The sequence below is a fragment of the Penicillium atrosanguineum genome, assembly GCF_028827265.1.
Source record: "Penicillium atrosanguineum strain IBT 20685 chromosome Unknown utg000001l_segment0_segment0, whole genome shotgun sequence".
NCBI classification, from domain to species: Eukaryota; Fungi; Ascomycota; class Eurotiomycetes; order Eurotiales; family Aspergillaceae; genus Penicillium; species Penicillium atrosanguineum.
Window position 1 is genome coordinate 1,331,636 of NW_026623133.1, and position 20,712 is coordinate 1,352,347.

At 49.1% G+C, this 20,712-nt stretch overlaps 6 protein-coding genes across 6 annotated transcripts; 3 read left to right on the forward strand and 3 right to left on the reverse strand.

Annotated features, from left to right (window-relative positions):
* Positions 1-3,892: 3,892 nt before the first annotated feature.
* Positions 3,893-4,809, forward strand: N7443_000512 (uncharacterized protein; the record flags this gene model as incomplete). Its single annotated transcript, XM_056880568.1, has 2 exons — positions 3,893-3,927; positions 3,990-4,809. The coding sequence occupies 2 exons, from the start codon at positions 3,893-3,895 to the stop codon at positions 4,807-4,809; spliced, it is 855 nt and encodes a 284-aa protein (XP_056745806.1).
* A 439-nt stretch (positions 4,810-5,248) lies between these two features.
* On the reverse strand, positions 5,249-6,749 carry N7443_000513 (putative iron-sulfur cluster-binding protein; the record flags this gene model as incomplete). Its single annotated transcript, XM_056880569.1, has 5 exons — positions 5,249-5,316; positions 5,368-5,859; positions 5,910-6,270; positions 6,326-6,442; positions 6,510-6,749. 5 exons carry the CDS (start codon positions 6,747-6,749, stop codon positions 5,249-5,251), a joined length of 1,278 nt encoding a protein of 425 aa, XP_056745807.1.
* Positions 6,750-7,204: 455 nt separating this feature from the next.
* N7443_000514 (aromatic ring-hydroxylating oxygenase subunit alpha) lies at positions 7,205-8,505 on the reverse strand (the record flags this gene model as incomplete). The annotated part of the gene is made up of 7 exons (XM_056880570.1): positions 7,205-7,329; positions 7,379-7,484; positions 7,558-7,671; positions 7,721-7,916; positions 7,970-8,151; positions 8,207-8,359; positions 8,419-8,505. 7 exons carry the CDS (start codon positions 8,503-8,505, stop codon positions 7,205-7,207), a joined length of 963 nt encoding a protein of 320 aa, XP_056745808.1.
* A 965-nt stretch (positions 8,506-9,470) lies between these two features.
* On the forward strand, positions 9,471-12,121 carry N7443_000515 (GTPase-activating protein GYP7; the record flags this gene model as incomplete). Its single annotated transcript, XM_056880571.1, has 4 exons — positions 9,471-9,623; positions 9,675-11,363; positions 11,414-11,732; positions 11,784-12,121. The coding sequence occupies 4 exons, from the start codon at positions 9,471-9,473 to the stop codon at positions 12,119-12,121; spliced, it is 2,499 nt and encodes an 832-aa protein (XP_056745809.1).
* A 2,009-nt stretch (positions 12,122-14,130) lies between these two features.
* N7443_000516 (GAS2 domain protein) lies at positions 14,131-18,162 on the reverse strand (the record flags this gene model as incomplete). Its single annotated transcript, XM_056880572.1, has 1 exon — positions 14,131-18,162. The coding sequence occupies one exon, from the start codon at positions 18,160-18,162 to the stop codon at positions 14,131-14,133; it is 4,032 nt and encodes a 1,343-aa protein (XP_056745810.1).
* Positions 18,163-19,079: 917 nt separating this feature from the next.
* hxkB (putative hexokinase) lies at positions 19,080-20,617 on the forward strand (the record flags this gene model as incomplete). The annotated part of the gene is made up of 3 exons (XM_056880573.1): positions 19,080-19,253; positions 19,310-19,720; positions 19,769-20,617. 3 exons carry the CDS (start codon positions 19,080-19,082, stop codon positions 20,615-20,617), a joined length of 1,434 nt encoding a protein of 477 aa, XP_056745811.1.
* Positions 20,618-20,712: the final 95 nt, after the last annotated feature.

The window sequence follows — 20,712 nt, forward strand, 5'->3', positions numbered from 1 at the left end:
GTATTAGCCACCAAAGGCGCCTGGATCAGATAGATCGTAGAAAAAACATAAATATGATCGATCGTAGACGCAATTCCGTCGCCGATAATGAGGACCTAGCTCTAAGCCTCACTTTATTGAATTATGAGGACTAGATGCCCTCTCCGACGTAAAAGGTTAGAGGCGAGCTCTGTTTGCGTTGCATTGTAATAAAGTCAATTCCCTGAAAAAAGGGTGCCATCTACGACGAGTCGAATGATCGATATCCTTAAGACACCTGACCGCAATATCGTTAAATTGAATATTTCGCCTAGCGTTTTAGTGTTGTTATTTACATGAAAAAGAGAATCACAATCATTGGGCAATAGAGGACCCTTCTACCTTCTAAAATTGGGTTGGTTCCATCCACTCAGGCGTCCTTGGCGCCCGTGCGCTTAGAACGAAGAAGGCAAGTCAAAACGAACTGAACACGCTTTATTGACAAACTCTATCAAATAAATCTTGCTAGAAAAAGATAAAGTTTCTCTCGAAATAAGCAATGTCTTAGATTGAGCTGTGTGAGGCGATCTTGAAAAGCTTGCTTTTTGGCGTCCAGCCAATGCCGAGTAGATACTCAAATTTCGTAAGCTGTATTTGGCGTGTGAAAGACAACGGCATTGAAAAAAGCACCGTGCATGTGTCCGTTAAGTGCGCTATACATCTACATGTGCCTAGGTGTCTCATCAATGAACAGACTGGTGAAAGGAGATTGATTAGAGCAGAAACTTCCTACTCTTGCGAATCGCCATTCGACATTCTTCAACTTCTGAAGCAGTTGATTTGGTCTTCGGTCATAACCGAGAAGACGTTCTGGATCGTTTGGAGGTGTCAACAAAGTCCGTGTCTGATTGGTCCGTTGATGCTCGGCTCACCGGATGCTGTAAGTGTATGAACTCGATTTTTGGAAAAAGTTACGTATTTAGGTCGAATTTTTGACTTTCACTCCGAGGTTTTCCCAGACCTAATATAATACCCTCCATTATCTTGGCAAAGAATGCCATTGAAATCTAGGTCTCCTGCGGGGTCGAGACCGCTTCCACGACCCCAACATTCGAAAGCTAAAGTTTCCGGTATCTCTCAACAAATGACGGTAATTGTCCGCCATGTCAAATAGGCAATGTAATTCGTGTCCTTCCAATTATACGAAAATGGTCTGGTTATTCAGAAAGATATCACCTATTCATTCGTAGCAATGGCGCGATCTAGAGCTGGGTCAATAATTCAGGATTGACTTGTGCATCAGACAAGGCCGAGCATGAATCCCGAATCACAAGGGTAAAGCTAGGAAACTGCTCGTCACCTAATGTTGTTATGGAGGAAAGCCATATAGTAGCATTATGTTCTTCTCTTTGATTATCCTGCCCTCCTTTTTATCTTTTCAACTTTCTTTCTGGATACTTTTGAACATCTCTCAGCCAAATTGATTTCGGAAAACGTCGTCTATAGCAGATTTTTGTGGCAGATCGCTTAGTCTCCATGAAACCGTTAAACTTGAAAAAAATTGAAATTTTCATTTCACTCGCCAAATGAAAGGCCCTTACCTCAGCTGGAAACGGAGCACCAGCAGTCTGCTCAAAACTGGAGGTGTTCAGATCGTTTCGAGTATGAAATGTGTACATCATGAAAGCGGCGGGACGCACCGAAATTGGTAAACTTCCCGTACAGTGGGACCTGCTAATGTTTCTGCAATGTTAGGCTGGGACAGTACTCCACAGGTGCAATGATGGGAGTCGAAAAGGAATGTATCTTCCACTTGGGCTCGTCAAAAATTGATAATCCTCGGATATTTATGCCGACCCTATATCTTTCCGAGTGTATGTCACAGCACGGCTACGCATTCATTAATTTCGGCCCGGACCATATACCGGAAGTTGGACAGATTCCGAAGGTTTCTAGGTATTCTAGAGCAAGGCGAGGCATCCCATCTTGAACCATGCATTATTATCAGGATCGACGTGTACAATGTTTCTATGTTTAAGTTGACGGGAAAAGAGGCGTATAGCTCATCGGGTCATCAGGTCAGTGGTTGACCTGACGACCTGATGAGCTACATACCCCGGGAAAAGCTATCAACATTGCCCGCCTGGAACTGCGAGAACCTGGAGCGTAGCTACTCTACAGATGGTATTTCCGAGCTAAAGGTTCGGGCCGTATTGCAGAGGCCGTATTGCTCGTGATAACTTTCCAATCTACTAATTGATAATAGCTTGCTCTTAGAAATGTTATGGGAAAGGTTTTCAAGACCAAATAACTATTGACCTTTGACTTCACAGGTCTCATGCCTAAGGCCACTTCTCATTTCAAGCTCTAGCATAATTACCAGGGCGTTGTTTAGAACGCTTGTGATATTCAGTATTACCCTGGCCTCCGAGATCATCCCAGAGAGCTCGAAGAGCCACGACCTTTAAGAGCCACGACCTTTTAGCGTTCTTGATCAAGCTCTTTACCCGCGATGAGAGATCAACATCTGTGCTAGGCTCAAACGTAGCAATTATTACCAGGCTTATGACGTGACAAATAACCAAGAGGAAACTTACAATGATTCTTTGCATCAAGACGGTACGCCGGAGATGATCTTGGCTGCATAATATCATAAGAAACATCATTTGGAGCGGCATCATCATAGAGGCGATAGAGGTTGTGAATATGGTACATAATTCATTCATCTACCAGCAGTGAGATATAACAAGACACAAAGGATTGATACCCCTCGGCGGTCGTCTTCAAGCTATAATGCCACATCCTAGTCGAACAGTAAGAGCGAAAAGTAGCTACGCCTAAGCAAATGATGACTTGCAGCATCCGCTGGCCTGAAAATAGCCTATTATTATGGATTAGGTGATCCTAGAAGGCTCTGCTTTGGTGAATAGGTCGTAGTCACGGGCCATTGTCATTTGTTTCGTCCATCCACTCACCGAGCCTTTCCTTCAATTCCTACGTCAAGTTTGCCTTCTCCAGATAGACGAGAAGGGGTGCCTGATAAGATAATAATGGTTCTAGCTAGATTTACGGTCTATTGGCTGTCGACAACCATTTGCGCATATTTGTCCATTGATTGCTCTGCTATTAAGAAAGGTGTCAAAGTGGAGTGAGTATCTGAGGCTAGGCGGTTTTGCTTCGACTGAAAATAGATACCAAAGAGTGGCTTATGGCCTGTAGTGAGACAAAGTTCCCGATTTTTCTTTTCGAAGGTAGTTAGCCGGCTGTGAAGAAAATAAATAGGGCGGAGCGAGATTGGCGTTGGGCGCATGTAGAAGATGCGGGGCTGATGCGGCCGACTGACTTATCCCGTAGGAACACGGTCTAATTTTTGATAATGCGTCCTTTAGATATCATACTTCATAAGACGAGCGGAATAAAAATGAAGAAGTCAATTCAGAGGTTAGGATGTGAACTTAGAAATCGCTTCAGAGGAAGGAAACTGAAGACTGCCTGGAAAATAGCAAAGCAAACGTAAGTGAAAGATGGGATGTAGTCTTAAGCCACCGCGAATGCGTAGATAGCCCAACAAGATGGGAGTGCATAACAATTATTGTTCAAACAACCGAAAGACTGACTCGAAATTCTCAAGATCCTGCTCTGCCTTCGCGCGCTATGACCGCATTGCTTAAAATAGAAGGTTTTGCTTGGGGACTAGCTCCAGCCCTCTCCCTGAAGTCCCAAGACTGGTGCCTGGGGGAAAAGCTTAGGTTCTTTTCAATGATCTGTCCCCACAGTACAAGACCCTGCGGCTCCGTGGTAAGGGTTATCTGTTCTTTGGACTTTACATTACCCCGGAAGAAGATCCTGTCATATAAGAGCTTGCCATTTTCTTGTGGATTCCGACTTATCGATCAATTCTTGTCCCCTGCCAACATCGTCATTTTTGGAAACAATGTCTAGCACCCTTGGTGAGCAGACGATCCCTGAGTAGAGCTACCCCACTTCAACGCCCAGTCCATACATACCTACAAGCTAACTCTCGATTCCAGAGCCAAGCTAGGTCATTCTTCGACCCCATCGGAGCCCAGATGCGCTGAATATTATGAGATAGCCCAACCAGAGGGCCGTGCGATCGCCAATGACAGTTTCTGTCTACCATTTGTCTCCTTACAGCCGAAGCTATCCTTTCAGATCAATCAATGTACCTTCTGGAACAAGAACTCTGTCTTTCCAATTTTCAACATATGGCGTCCTGGATATTTTGGTATCTCTCTTCCAGAGCTAGGATCTGACCCCGTCAAGTTCAAAAGGAAGAACGACTTCATTGTGACTGGACGCGAAGATGACATGGAGGCTTGCAAGACAAGCAACACAGATGCCATTCCCTTTAGCACAGAAGGCTTAGTGGCCGGTATCAACGTCCACCCACCCCCCTGGTATGGATGTAGGGTGTGCAACTGCCACCGAGGATACGTGTTCTTGCCGAACGGCGAGCGCTGGAATTGGACTGAAATTGACCGCGAATACTATCAATTCAAGCCCGAAGATGACAGCCGAAATCAGAATGTCCCATGGAGGGCATTGATATGGCAGTTCGGAAGCAGCTTGGAGGCTTCTAATGGAGTCCCAGCAGACTTGCCATTTGCTCTAAATCGAGATACTCGAATCTGTCGTGTCAGAGAATTTGGCTCAGTATCCAACCCACTTATGGCTGGAGGACCTGTTGCCGTGATGAATCGGGACGGATTTGTCTTCTTGAATGGGGTGGGGCCGAAGATGGCCGAACTTCAGACTGAGGATAACCGAGCTTTAATTCTTATGTCCGGCCTTGCAATTGTGCAGTATGAAGGCTGGCTAGCAGAAAGATAAAGCCTCATTGGATAGAGTGCCCGAATGGGAGGAAAATTTCATGATGACAGTTTCCGATTCTCCATGAAGTCTGCATTCATTTGATGAGCAATGAAGATTAGACTGACACCGATTCAAATAAATGCTCTCGGGTCGGAAGTAAGCCGCACCATCAAGGATGTGCCCTAGCCGACCTTCACATGTCCTTTTGTTTCAAAGATATCATGTGATCGTATGTTGGGGGTTATGAAAAAAGCACAAGAAATAACTATTTTCAGAAGCAAACTTTGACTTGAAGGGATTTAAGACAACTAGCGGGATATCAACTCCAGCTCCCTTGCCCAAATGGCTGCATCCGATCCCGTATTAGCTTCAAAATCTGCACAACAATCCTCGCCTCCTTCTCCTATTCGTCTAAATTGCATAGCGACTAGATTACAGCTATCCAGTTAGAGGTATTCTACCAATCCAGCCTACTTGAAGTAGGCCCATTCGAGCCGGGACCCGAGCAATCGATCTCTTTGCATACTATTTTCCATTTAGTTTACGTCATGTCAGAAAACTTGAAGGAAAACTTACACTGCTCAGCTTGCTGGAAAAGAGTACTTCCCTTTGGCTTGTGCATAGCAGGAAGGATCTGTCCACCAATAGCTCTCTCCATCCTTGAATGTTCCTTTATCATCCGTAGAATCTGCCGAGTAGACGGGGAGTTTTCGACCGGTCGATCATTGATTGACCGATATTCAGCTTCAATGGCCTGAAGAAGGTTCCTTATTACGTCCTCAACGACATTGACCAAGTCACTTTCCTTATCGTTGACCTTGGACGAAGAGCTGAAGAGGTCATAGCGGACTTGGGTGGTTGTCTCAGATGATGGTAGGAAGGTCAATGAAAGCCAAAGATCCGAGTTCTCAAATGAGTAGAAGAATGAACTTGGAAAGAAGGAGGAGTCTGCTTGGCCGTTTTTTGGGGTAATCATTCGGATGAATTTTGCTGCTAGAGAAGGTGGCATTGCCTCGGAGACGCGCTGCTCTAGCTGTTCGAGAACGGCATTGAATTGTCGCCCGTTTGCTGCTCATGAGTTAGGACCATTCTCAAAAAGCTTTCAGCTGTCAACCAACCTCCAAGCTTCCAGTTAAATTCTCCGGGCAGTGTCTGCCCAATAATAAATCTAGAAATCAATCCGGCTCCAGCAGTGCGACCGAATTCCTCTAACGCCAGATGAGCAGAATCATCAAAAGCCGCCGGCTCTTCAGCATCCAGATTCACAAACACATAACCACTTCCAGTAGTGAGCGTGTGAATCTCAAAAAGGCTGTTTTCAGACTTATCAAATCCAGGAACGTCATCAAACTGCGGGGCTTTCACCAATCGTCCCGTGGTATCGTAGCTCCATCCATGATAACGGCAACCCAGAACTGTAGAATTACCGGTCTCCTTCCTAGTAATGGTATACGCACGGTGTCGGCATACATTATGAAACTAATAGCGAATGTCAGCTGGGTTCTTGGACGGCCGTGAGATGGATTAGTTTTACCGCGCGGATCTTGCTGTCTTTACCGCGAATCAAAAATACCGGGAATCCAGAGATGTCGAAGGATTGATAGGCGCCTGCCTTTGAGAACTGGCTGATGTGGGCAAGGTACAGCCAAGACTGGACTTCTGTTAGACTGCAAATGACATAGATTGGCCATTATAAAAAGAAAACAAAAATTTCTTACTTTGCTGAAGAGACCTCGTCGCTCAAGTTCGAATACTTCTCGTTTGGACCACCATCCCTCCGGAACCTCTGGCTCTTTAGAAACCGAGAAATCTGAAGCCCCTTCGTCCGTGGTAGACAGATAGCTGATCTTATCGGTCTGCTTCCGCGGCCAGGCTTGGACAGCCAGGAACGCGAAAGTCACCACAGCCACGAAGACTGAAGCCGGCGACGAAAAGAAATAAGCATTGACCAAGTCCATCACGAGATGACGATTGAATTGACAGTGAGATTCAGATGATTTTGCGCTTTATCGCAGGATACTTCGACAGTTATACCACGCACACAGAGGCCCGAGTTAGGCCAGAGGACCCCACATTATACACTTCAGCGAGCATATCGCATGCACCCAACAGTGCGCGCCCCCTCTTTGCACGTTACTTCCCGATTAAGTTAGAATTTCCAGGTCTCGGGCTACTATGTGCCACCTTCCTCCAGCCACGTCTTGGATATCGGGCCGTGGGGACTGGCCGCTGAGCTTATCATGCTGCGTCCTTGTTTCTAAGTCCGTACTGATGGTACATATTACTCCACACTGACGATTGACGGTAAATTTCATCCAATTTCTGATCCTAGATCCGAGTCGCAATGCGATCCGACAAATGATCCGAGTTATGGAGGTAGCAAAGGTACAATGTGACTATGACTAAACTCGTACTACGCTTCCATCGGCACCATCGCTGGCGCAGCTCGTTCTTCCAATCCTTTCTCGGCGTTCTCTTTGGCTGCACGGTCCAGTTTGTGTTGTTCGCAGACCATGTCGAATACTCGTTGCTGGTAATCTGGGAAAGGTTAATTTTCTATTGGAAAGAGTCGGAAGTATGAGCTTACAAGAGACACCATTTTCCTTCTCGGGGTTCAGGATCCCCTCATGGTAAACACCCTGTGTGAGATTGAACTGGGCTTTCTCACAGAGCTCGAAGTCCTCATGCGCGACCTGTGCCGTCAGAAATGAATTTGTAGTCAGATCCATGATTGGAACTGAGAGATCTTGTGCCAAAAAAACATACCTGCCGCACAAATTTGTAGTACTCGTCAAACTTCTTGCCAGACTCCAAATGATAGTAGTCAAACTCCATGCGAGTCACGTTGGGATCAGAAGTAGGACAGACTCGGAAAGAAGACTATGGTCCTATTATTAAGGGGCAATGAATTGGGTCGTGAGTCTCTTACCATTCCGCCTCCATACACGTTGATCGTGGAATTAGGGAAGGTATACAGGAATAGTCCGTCATCCGGCTTCTTGGGATCGGCGATGTGTTGACTGAAATTGTGGGAGTTCTTCACGGTATAGAAAGTGGGTGGATAATATATGGAGAATGATGGATGAGTGTATTGACAGTGCAAACACTCCTGATACCCATCAACCCTAAAATTAAAGTCAGATGGGCTTGATAGAAGGAATCTCCCCAAGGTTCATACATAGTCTTCCAGTTGAAGCGGCCTTCATATTTGATGCTGTGCCTGAAAGGCAGTTTGGTGAAGTCGACCTTTGCGAGTAGCTCCTCAATTTCAGGGAAAAACTCGTGGAAGCTAGGAGCTTCATCGGAAATGGTCGAAAACAGCAGACCGGTAGGAGTGAGGTGGCTACGCAGTTCCTTGCCCTGTAATTCATGCACATTAGGAGCAAGCTATAGCAGAATTGTTGTCATCACGTACTGTTTTCGAGTGGAACACCTTCAGCTCCTCGGCTGTTGGGTTCAAAGCATCACCAGAAGTACGAACAACATATATGGGTTGCTGCGCGTGTTCATACTCGTAATGCTCGCCCACAGTCTGGAACTTGGTCACTGGACCAAGCAGATACCAAGACTGTATAATCATTCCAATGTTAGTCCTTCCGGCCATTCTTCATCATGAATCCTGCATACTTTATTGAAAACTGCCTTTCGCTCCATCTGATAAAGCGATTCATTGGTATACCATGAAGCTGGTAGAGTGCGGCTGAGTTCAGTCATGATTGTTGTAGTGTGTAATCCGAGTGTAGTAAATTGGGGGTTGAAACTCGTTATCACAGAGTAATGATGGTAGAAATTTATAGGCACAGTCCTATCTGGTTATCTCATAAGGAATGGTTGATTGCATTGTCTATTGGCACAAGGCTGAACCTTGTCATCCTGAGGAGTGCGGTTTATCGTTTCCTGAAGTAGTTATCGTATCCCGCGGGGCACGATGTGCACCCGCTGGTTCTGGACGTCAACCCCAATGATCCAGACTCGAGGCCTCTTCTACACGGGGCAGTTGAATCATCGGAACGTTCTTGCGACTGGGCCTGATAGATCATAGTGTGTTTTATCCAGGATCCAGGAAGGTCGTGCCTTGCGGATCTTAATGCCAGAAATGACATCAGCACGAAGAAGACAAATCCGAGGGACATCACGATGTCATCTATTTGGAGATCATTTCACACATTCCTTGATTCAGCGTATTCTCTATAGCTGTTGCTGCAAGTGTCTATCTATGGTTGCAAACGACCAAGGCTATGGACATGACGGCGAGAAGGAGCAGCTGACCACTGCAGATGATCCCTGAGAGGAACACCCAAATAAAAATGGCGTATTCCATGCAGAAAACTTCACCCCCCTCGTGCTAATGCGTAAAGTGTGCTCAAATTGTGAAGCTATTCATTCACAAGGGGGTTTGCTGTTGCCTGGAGCTGCGGACCCGGGACGTGGCGAATGTCATAAGATGCGATAAAAGAAGAAGCAAGGGACAGTCTCATGCTGACAGAGACAACTCCATCAAGAGAAGCTGAAGTGAAGCAGAGCCAACCCAAGGACGAGAAAGGGAAATAGAAAGAAGTCAACGAAGGACGAACCGAACAGAGCAGAGCAACGCGGAGCAAGAGGGGATCCTTATCTTATCGGGGATCATTACGTCTTCACCTTCAACGCCTTTCTTCACCCTCACATCACATCACATCATGGCGGGCCCAGTTCAGTACACGCCTCCTCCCTCACCTCCCTCGCCGACGGCGTCATTCTATGATATGAGTGATGACGACGAGGGTGAGTACAACACCATCGCCCACGCCAGCTCCGGCAAAGGTGTGAAGCTGCTCTACTCCAAAAGCAAGGTATGCGCGCCACCCGAGCTTCAGTGACTGACCAGCTGACATGCTATCCAGGTCTACGTTCACCCATCACCATCTGCCAAAGACAACATTCCTGGCTTCATCGCCCTCATCCAGCAAAAGCCTGCCCCGCCGAACTCCACCACAGCCACTTCTACAAACCGCAATGATTCAACCTCATACCTTCTCGCCTGGGTCCCGGAGTCATCTCTAGGGGATGCATATAGCACATACGTCCAAGTCGATCTTGCCGATGGTGATTCTCCGCCCCGTCAGAGATACCTCGTCCCCCCGCTTCCGACGACAACTACCCATAGAGATCCGATCGGGCTATACTCCTTCGCTGTTCCAGTATCCGAGATATACTCTCTCCTAGTGCGACCGCCGAGTCTGGGATGGTGGTTTGGTAGCGTTGTCATCAATACACGCTCGGGCGACAGCTTCCCCGCATTGTTCTTCCACGACAGCGAGTGCGAGTCGACAATACTTCAAAAAAAGAAGCGAGTCAAGGATACATTCGACCCCTTTGATAGCGAGGGCGGTCTGTTCTGGGGAGGCGACGAAGTCCTTCGGTGGCTGCGGAGATACGTGGAAGTGGAGCGCTCATCCGTCGACCGGAATGTCTACTTGATCAACCCGTCTACGGAAGATCAGCTATCATTTGGACGGGTGGCCGTGCCCGCTGACGGTTCAGTGTCCAAAGCGCAGCCCGAAGTTCTTTCCGCCGGGGCTAGTGGGGGTCCACAGCGAGATGCGACCATGGATCCCTTCATGAAGACCCTCAAAGAGACACGTTGGAAGGTGCTAGAGTCGTTGAGCAAAATTACAACCTTTACACGGCGAACAGCCAACGACATTGCATCCAACCCGGGCATTCCGCAGCAGGTGCGACGGTTGATTCAGAATCCCGAGATCCAGACATTACAGGATGAATTCGACAGTGCCAGGCTCTACCTTGCTAGGTGGGCGATGAGCATTGCCGAGCAGAGCGAGAGAGAGCGACAACAGCGCATCTGGACTGCCCAGGATGTGTTGGAGTCCGAGAATAGCTCTGTTGGTGACTTCGAGATCCTAGAGCTCGAGACTGGAAACCTCGCCCTGCAAGAGCGACGCAAGATTCTTACTCTTCCAGAGTGGGAAGGCTTCTTTGACCCTACCTCCGGGAGACTGCATGTCACAGTCGAAGAAGTGAAAGAGCGCATCTTCCATGGCGGCCTTGACCCGAACGATGGTGCCCGAAAAGAAGCCTGGCTCTATCTTCTCGGCGTATTTCCATGGGACAGCAGCCACGAGGAACGCCAAGCAATAATGAACTCCAAACGCGACGAGTACATCCGATTGAAGGCCGGATGGTGGGAGCGCATGGTTGAGGGTAACTCGACCTCAGAAGAATCCGACCATTGGAAAGAACAGCGCAATCGCATAGGTCAGGAATACTATATCTACTTGGACGCCCTTCTAGCCGCTAACAACCCCCCAGAGAAGGATGTCCACCGGACCGATCGTACCATTCCCCTCTTTGCTGGAGAGGATACCCCTCATCCCGACCCCGACTCACCATTCGCCGATGTGGGCACCAACGTGCATCTAGAGCAGATGAAAGACATGCTTCTTACTTACAATGAATACAATCCGGATCTCGGTTATGTGCAGGGAATGAGCGATCTTCTAGCTCCGCTTTATGCTGTCATGCAGGATGACGCTGTCGCCTTTTGGGCATTCGTGGGCTTTATGGACCGCATGGTGAGTAGACACTTTCCCCGGTAGAATTCGGCTTTTAACAAAAAACACAGGAACGAAACTTCCTCAGGGACCAGTCTGGAATGCGTTCTCAATTGCTGGCGCTCGACCAACTTGTGCAGCTGATGGATCCCCAGCTGTACCTCCATCTGCAGTCTGCTGACAGCACAAACTTCTTTTTCTTCTTCCGCATGCTGTTGGTTTGGTACAAGCGAGAGTTCGACTGGAGTAATACTCTACGTCTGTGGGAGACCCTCTGGACAGACTATTTCTCTAGCAGCTTCCATCTCTTCATTGCCCTTGCCATTCTTGAGAAGCATCGTGATGTGATTATGGACCATCTCAAGCACTTCGATGAAGTGCTGAAGTACAGTATGTCAACCAAACTCACCTCCAAATTTTCCTCGTACTAACTCATTCTAGTCAACGAGCTCTCTAACACCATGGAACTCGTGCCCCTTCTGACTCGTGCTGAGTCACTCTTCCACCGCTTTGAGCGCTCTGTCCAAGCCATCGACAAAAAGGACAATTTCCCCGCCGCTCCAACAGCCCACCAGCGCCGACCAGGAACCAGCACTCCGGATCCCACCGCCGCAGGCAAAGGGAAATCTCCACAGCGTCCAACCGTGGGGTCCAGCAGCAGTGTTGCCCCTTCAACTCTACAGCAGGCAATAGACAAGGACAAACCAAAGGTCATATCCCCCGAGCTACGCGAGTTGCTCCGTAAGGATATCCCATGGAAAGGACAGCAGGCATCTTAGTTTGTTGTCATCCGCCCCGGAGTTTTATTGCTAGGTGAAGAGTATGTTAGCTATGATACCATGGCACTCGTTGATTCATGACATTATGATTACTACTGTATATGATCCAATCGTTTATTTTGTTTTTTTTTCGGACTCGGCCAGGGTTGAATTGGTTCAGATTAGGCTAAGATTAGGCTAGGATATCGTCTTGCATTGCAAATTCATCTTCTGAAGCATCTCGTGTGGCATTTCTCAATTAGGCCAGGTATTATGAGGCTTTGGGGGCCGTTCTGCTTGGCGTCACCCTTAGTATCATCAGGTTCTACAACGGCGATAAAAGTCTTCATCATCGCATCTTGTTCGCTGTACCGTGCGGAGAGGATACTGAATCGATCATGTCTTTTATGCTGTTGTTTATACGCTCGACCATATCTTGCGAGCTAGGCTTCTGAATGGCACTGCTTTCTCTAATTGTTCCGGGTGTTGTTGGGGGCCATAGTGAATGTGCAAGATTCAGAGAAAAACGCGAAGGCTACAGTGATTTTAGAGGTAGTTTCATATTCGGGCTTGTAGCAGGGCGAAATGAAAGATTAGTTTAAAGCACCTGGACAGCGCTGTGCACGCAAGGCTTTATCGGAAAGGCCGAGAGCATATTGGTTCAGAATAGAGAACAGGTAGTCAGCACGTCAGGCTGCGGTGTGCTCTGTGAGGGTTTTGAGGAAGATGAAACCGTGAAATGGAGCTGTCAGTTAGGTTGGCTAGTCGCCTTTCTACTTCGTATTCTCCTCCATCGCTTGGTACTGCATGACAGAGCAGACGAAAGTGCAAGCATTGGAGATACAGATTGTAAGGGTAGAATCTTATTCTGGTGGGGAATCGCATCCAAAGCAAGAATGAATTCATAAAGACAGGCGATAATCAGGACCCACCGCCCAACCTGGAACAATGAACTTCCCCAGACTCCGGAACTCCCGTCCTCTTTGACCACAAGAATCCGGGCAGACGAGCTCAAATGCTCTCTTTTCTCGCTAAAAGAACCCCGCGGACGACGACTGCCCACCTGAACCCAATAACATTCGACTCGGGCCTCTCATCAATTGAATTCAAACCCCCGACAGACCGCTACCTAGTAATAAACCGCTGGCCACCAGCCTCAACCCCCCGAAATCAAAACATCGCTCTCAAACCACCTTTACACTGGCACCGATACCAATCCGAGACATTCCACGTCCTAGAAGGTTCAGCGGAATTTACCTGGGATGGAGCGAAGAATACTAAATATGTTGGCGAGTCCATAACGATCCCTCCACGCGCGATTCACACATTCTGTAATGCGAGTTCGACGGAGGGGTTAGTTGTTGAGTTTACGCTGGAGCCGAGGGGGTTAGGAGATGAGGCCTTTTTTCGTGAGTCATTCATCTTCTTTTAGCCCGGTCTTATGCATATTTACGTTCGCAATGGGATTATAGGGAATGTGCAGTCCTATCGCGATGATTGTCGGAAGGCCGGTGTGGGCAGGAGTTTTCCGCAAGTTCTTCTGTTCAACTATTTCGGTGGAGTAGTACTTGCTTTACCAGGACCAATAGTCATCGCTAGACCATTGGGCGTTCTATTGAATTTCTTTGGCGGTTTGATTCTGGGAAAGTATATCTTGGGGTACAAAGAGTCATACCCTGAGTATTACAAGCCACGATCTACATGATAGAAAGCAATGTCCGAAAGTAAATTAGTCTCGAGGGAGGTATCGAGCAAGGTCAGGGAGTATGTATACAATGCGAATATCAAAGAATATCGGGATATCAGTGCGCAAAAACCAAAATAAACAGTAGAAAGTAACACAAATCCAATCTCAGGTTCGCCGCGCTGATGCAAATGTAGAGAAAAAAAGTAGCAGAAAATTTGAGACAATGAAGCAAATATGATCAAAATGCATGGAGTCGGATGTTGAACAAATGTACAGCCGGGCTCGGGCTTTGAAGAATCGAAAACAGTCTATGTGGGAACCGGGAAGGTGGGAGGTCTCTCGTTTATCGGCGACCGTTGAGTCCTTTTAGGACGATGCGTCGGCTTGTACCGGCTGAGCCGATGTCACCGAAGCTGCGAATTTTGGGGAGAGAATGCGATTGCTCATGCGCTTGCTCATGCGCATCTTGCCCTTCAGATACGCCGTGTTCTAGTGCCATATTCAATGGAACAGGCGGGGGGTTGACGGAGCTGGAGCGCCGGGTTTGCTGGAGAACATCTTCAACCCAGGCTTCACCCTCGGGGCTCATTGAGATCTGCCGTGAGCGAGGCTTGGGGCCTGCTAGACCTAGAGGCGTGGCCTGGGAGTCGGAGTGGCCAGAGGTGGTGTTTGCGGGGGAGTGTACGTGGATATCTCCAATCGAGTAGCTAGATGACATAGAGAGGCGACGGTTGCCCGCGGATGCGGTAGGCGGAGAGGTGAAAGAATTCAATGTTCCAGTTGTCACCGCGCGAGGAGCCATTGTTGATATTTCGGATGCGTTGGAACTTCGTCGGGCTTTGCGGACGGTGAGTGACGAGGGCGGGCGGGCGCTAAGAGCAGAAGGGGGTCGAGAGGGGGTAGCTCGACCGGGTGTGATATGGGTTGGCGCCCCGGGTTGGAGCCTATTGCCGGGTGAATAACCTGGTGATGTACGAGGTCCGAAGCCTTGAACCTCCACCCGAGGTGTCTCAGAAACCTTACGGCGGCCATGGTGGATGACATACTCGCGAAGGTATTCTCCAAGATCAGCCCAGCCACCACCGACACGGACCATGACTCGCTGGCCTTCTTCACCCACAGTGCGAACGAAAAGCCTCGTAGGTGCTGACTGACCTCCGTGGTGGAGATGGTACAGCTTGACGCAGCTATCCTCGGTCTTATGGGCGTACGAAGAGCGCCTCCTAGAAGCGGGCATGAGGGTAAGACCAGGAGCAGGGGTCATACTGCGAGATGGTGGTCCATGTGGAGACTCGGACAGACAGCGCTCTCGCATTTTTCGGTCCATGGAAGACGACGAGGAAGAAGTTTCCGCCTCGTTGTTGGGATCCACAAGGTGGATGCGACCAGGAATGGTGTTCAGGATGGAGTTGATCTTCTCATCAAGACGATCCCTCGGTTTTCCAGACAGCCTATTTGGCGATGAGGCACGAGAGCCAATATCCGTCATCTCTGAATCATCTTCCTCGACATATGACAGCTCGTGCTTTCTCACACCGAGGCTCTCCAGGCTGGGATGAGCGGTCAGACGCTTGCGTAGTCGAGCAGACTTTGGCTGCTCTTGGTGTTGCACGGCTCTTTGGGCGGTGTTCTGGCCGAAAGGTTTAAGATCCGGGGTTATAGTTCTTGAATTCTGAGCAACAGCCTTCAAATCAGACGAAGATCTACCCCGACTGAGAGCTGGACGGCGACTGGAGGAACGAAGAGGCACTTGGGTAGTTGGTGTAGAAGGCCCGTTGAGAGGGAATTTGGTAGAAACTGGCCCCTTAGTATTCGACCCAAGCTGGACCATGTCTGGGGCTCCTCCATTTTCCAGCTCGAAAGCTATTTCTTCGTTGATGAAGCGCTCCAAAGGAAGACTGACCGAGCGATTTGGCTGGAAGGCAGAGTGAGAAGAGTCGTTTCGATTCTCCAGATGAAGGAGACGTTCCTTTCGCAGCAGATAAGCACCATGTGACTTGAGAGGTTGGGATGTTGGGAAATCAGGGCGAGAAGGGGTCAACTGGTCGCCCGATGACCCAGTTTGAGGCTCAGGAGCATCGGTGCTGGAAAGCAAGGAGGAGTTGTCGGAAAGCAGAGAGCCCACAGACCCAGTAGATGGTCGACGAGGGCGCGGTATTTGGGAATTCTTGTCGAGATTGAGTTTTCCTGGCCGAGGTTTCCCAAGCTTGATAGGGCTTTGAAGCGGCTTCCGAGCAGAACTTGGTTGCTGTGGGATATTCTTCTTCGGCGGCTGAGACTTGACATTGGTGGGCTCTGTATTGGAGGAGGTAGGCTTTGGGGCTTCTGACTGAACAGTCTGGTGCTGCGCAAAAAGCCCAGGGCCAGAAACAGAGCTCCGCCCATGGTTCCTGGAAGCTTCAACCGGCAGTGTCCTTGGCTCCGACGCAACCATCTCCTTTGGAACACTGAATGACACTCGAGGTTCAGACTTGCTGATGAGCCTGGCCATCGAGTCAGTTGGGATAGTTGAGGTAACCTTTGCCTGTAATGGATCGGGAGAATAGAGTGCATCGAGGGCCTTCATATCTCTCTCATGCTCTTCGGAGTGGCTATCCGAGGCACCATCATAACTGGCAGTTTGGTCTTTTATTTTGGGGCTAGATTTTGTGGATTGAACAGGGTCGACGTTCACCTCGACCGTACGGGAGGAAGTAGGCCTTTGCATGAAGGGGTCTTCATCAACATCATGCTCTTTCAAGGCCTGGGGTTTAGACACCTCTCGAGTTGGGGAAGATGAGACTAGTGGCTCCAAGAGCCCGGGAGGGATGTTCTCCTTATCCTCGATGTTTGGTGTTTCTGGTAATGGTACCCGAGATGGCGATACCTGTGGAGTTTCAATTGAAGGGGCCATAGATGCTTCCGCGAAGAAGCTGGCTTGTGTTGGTGTTTCCAGGTCCTCGGCAACGATGACATTGGACCGACTTGCGGGTTTTTGTTCAGCGTCATCCACGCCTGATTTTTCACAGGCCTTAGGAATGTTGAGAGATATTTGCAGTTTAGATAGAGTAGGTAGAGCTGGGTCCTCTGTGGAACTCGGTGTAGAGACCTTGATGTCTGGTTGAGGCTGCTCGACATCTGAGACCGCGGGTGCCCCAACTTCAGGCTTAGGCTCCTTTTGAATAGTCTCCGCATGGGCAGGTTGTTGAATACTTGAAGATTCTGTTATGTTCTTAGCTTGAGCTGAGTCCAGTTCCGGCTCTTGCGAGGTCTGCTCCAGCTGAGCCTTACTCGCATCGGCAGCCGCAGCTTTGGCTTCTTCTTTTGCACGTAACCAATCCGCACGAAGCTGATATTTCTCAGCCTCAACTACCCACTCCGCAAAGTCCGACTCAACCTTCTCCAAATCGTCGATCCAACTCTCAGGCAAAGAATCCTGGCGGCCTTCCAACGCGTCCAAGGCACGGTCCATGCGCCTGCCCACAGCAACAACCGCAGACTCGAGTTTAGCATGTTCCTCGCGTAGATAGGACTTGGAAAAAAGATCATTGCTGGGCTGTGAGGAATTTGAAGCGCGCAATGCGTGAAAAGAGGAGTCTAGAGCAGATCGAATGAGTCTTAGTTCTCGTAGAAGGCCCGGGACCTGGCGCAGAACAAGAAGACGGACGTCCCAGGTGGTTAGGAGAGCGCTCAATCGTGACAAGAACGGAAGGGCGCGGAGAATCGTAGCAGTGACGACGGCTGTGAAGTCGCTAAGCTGTACATAGCTGAGCGGCGGTGGCACAGAAATAGTGCTGGTCGAGGAGGAAGGGCGAGATCGGGATGGAATGTGAGCGTTGAGAACGTGTTCCTTTAATTCCTCCACATTTAAATTGTCCATTCCATCGCGTATCTCCTCAATCCTCTTCTCATACTCTTCGACCACGCCTGCTGGCAGACTCCCATAGTACTCGAACTCACCGCTACCAAGGGGCAACAGTAAGCTCGGGACGGAGACCGTACCTGCGACATACGGTTGGGTCGGCGGAAGGAACCCCTTTCCATCTTTCGCTTCGTTGTGTTTCGGCCATATCCACGACTGGACCTCCTTATACCAAACGTTCAAATCCTGGGCAGCTATAGCAGCACGGATGCCCAGTGCCCGTTCGGCGGGTGAGACCTGTGAGATACTTCGTGATAGGCTATCAAAGGAGAAAGATTGGCTCGAGGGGACAGCTTCGGTGGAGGTAAGGGCTTGTAAGGTTGACTCGGGAGACAGGTTGCTGAGGAGAGGGTCGATTTTGGAGTATGCTGAGCCCGGGTTTCGTTCCGGGGAGGTCGAGCGGGAATTATCGCGGGAGTGCGCAGGGGAGAGGCGAATTGAGGGACGAAGAGGGCTTTTTCGAATGGTAGCCATTCCGAATGACAGGCGCGGCCCGAGTCAAGCTTCACAGAGAGACACAGGGAGCTTCGGTTAGTTCGGAGTGGCATATGAATGACGGAGGTCGGAATGGGGCTGCAGGCGGACGGTGGCACTGTCGAACCTGCATGCTGAGATGCCTTCCAACCGAAAAAAAAATCAAAATCCAGGAGCCAGCGCTGTGAATAAGGGATCGGGTTCCCCTAATTGAAGCTAAACGCGTGAAAACACGAGGTTGGCGGCAAGTGAGACAGATCGGGATGTGAGGATAGGGAGGTTGGGCGAGATATCTGATGACGAGGAAGTCGAAGAAAACAAAGACGGGAAAATAAAAAATACTCCAAGCTCCTGGCTCCGTGGAGTTCAACCGGGGAATAAAAATAAATGCTGATCGAGGTTCATTGCAGGTGGAGTCAAAAGGGGGCACGGTTGATGTGGACCTTTTGCTTCCGCCGATCCGCGACGCTATTTGTTTTTTGAGGTCTGGGGAGCTGTCGATTTATTCCTTTTTTCCCTTTATTTCCTTTTTTTAATAGTTTTTTGAATATATACAAATACAGGGATAGCTAGTTTGGACTTCATGGCTGAGAGCGGTCCTTTTGTAACGCGGGCCTATTCACTACATCCGAAACACGCACGGTGTACACGTAGGCATTGGCTCGACCGTGTGGACTTGACAGCGTCAGTGCATAGAATGGCAGTTTCTTCAGCTCGACAGCACGTCCCGCGCTCGATAGAAGCTATCGCAAAATAGCGAACCAGTTCCAGGGTTGTCATAGTACCGTCATGATGGCGTTCTTGGGGCAAATCTATACAAATCTATACTTTTCGATGCATCTGCAAAAAGTCCCACATCGCAAGATCCACCAAAACCTGTCAATGGGCCCCTAATAGTCAGCATTTTCCAAAGCATCATGTCGAGTTTCCGCTACCGCCCTGAGATCCTGGAAGGGGTCGCAGATCACATCGATTGCGACTTGAAGGAATATGAGGACTGGTTTACTCTCGAACCATCCCAGCTGAAGGAGATCACCGATCATTTTATTAAAGAGCTCGAAAGGGGGCTTACGGTAGAGGGTGGTAATATAGTAAGCCGGAGTCCAAGAATCCCCCAGGAAGAAGTTAGTAACGCAAAATGGCTAAGCCGATGAACATCACCTGGGTTATGAGCTATCCCACCGGTCACGAACAGGGAAGAATCCTGACAATAGATATGGGCGGCACTAATCTCCGTGTCTGCGATATTCACTTATCATCAACAAAGAGAGACTCCGATCAGATTCAGAAGAAATACGAACTGCCGAAGCCGATCAAAGCAGGCACGGCCGACGAACTGTGGGACTGGGTTGCGGATCGTGTGCAGGACTTCCTCAATGATCACGACAGTGGTGGCCAAAAAGACAGACAGTTACCGTTGGCCTTCACATTCTCTTTTCCAGTGGACCAGAAGTCCATTTCATCGGGTGTCCTGCAGCACTGGACTAAGAGCTTTAATGTGTCCGGGGCAGAGGGCGAGGACATAGTGGCACAATTGGAAGCTGCGATTAATAGGAAGGTGTGTGCTCTCTAACATAGAGAGTACTTCAACGACTCATTCATCCAGAAAGTTCCAGTGAAGATCGTCGCCCTGATCAATGATACGACCGGCACACTCATTGCCTCGAACTACGGCGATCCGCACGTCAAAGTCGGCTGCGTCTTCAGCACCGGATGCAACGCGGCATACATGGAAGAATGTCGACTGATCCCCAAGCTGAAGCATCTGAACCTCCCAGAAGACGCGCAGGTAATCATCAACACTGAATACGGCGCGTTCGACAACGATTCCGTAATATTACCCCTGACCCCATGGGACCACCAAATCGACCGCGAGTCCTTGCGCCCCGGAACCCAGCGCTTTGAGAAAATGGTCGCAGGTCTTTATGTGGGAGAAATGCTGCGCCTTATCATGGTCACCCTGCACGAGGAAAACAAGCTCTTCAAAGGCCAAGACATCACGCGTCTGCGATCCGAGAACGCACTTGACGCGACATTCCTATCTATCGCCGAGCTGGATATTTCAGAGGATCTGGAAGACATGCGATATGAGTTCGAGAGCAGTCTGAGCCTAAGCCCCGTGCTGATCGAGCTTAAAGTTTGCCGGTACCTTATCGGTCTGATCGCGACCCGCGCGGCGCGTCTGTACGCGTGCGGAATCGCGGCAATTTGCAAGAAGAAGGGTATTAAAAAGTGTCATGTCGGTGTGGATGGCTCTGTCTTCAACAAGTATAGTGGATTTAAGCAACGAGCTGCGCAGGGACTGCGTGACATCTTCGACTGGCCATCTCACGAGCTGGACTTGATCGTGTTGAATCCATCAGAGGATGGGTCGAGTTTAGGTGCTGCTCTAGCAGCATCTCTGGTTCTTAATAGAGAAACGAAAGAGCACCCGAGCCAAGTGATGGAAGATTAAATGTTAGAGCGCGAAAGTATAGAAAAGTGTAGTTGAGGCTCGGACGTGTCGGCGATAGACTAGAGCGATAAGGAATTAATAACCGGATTCTCCAC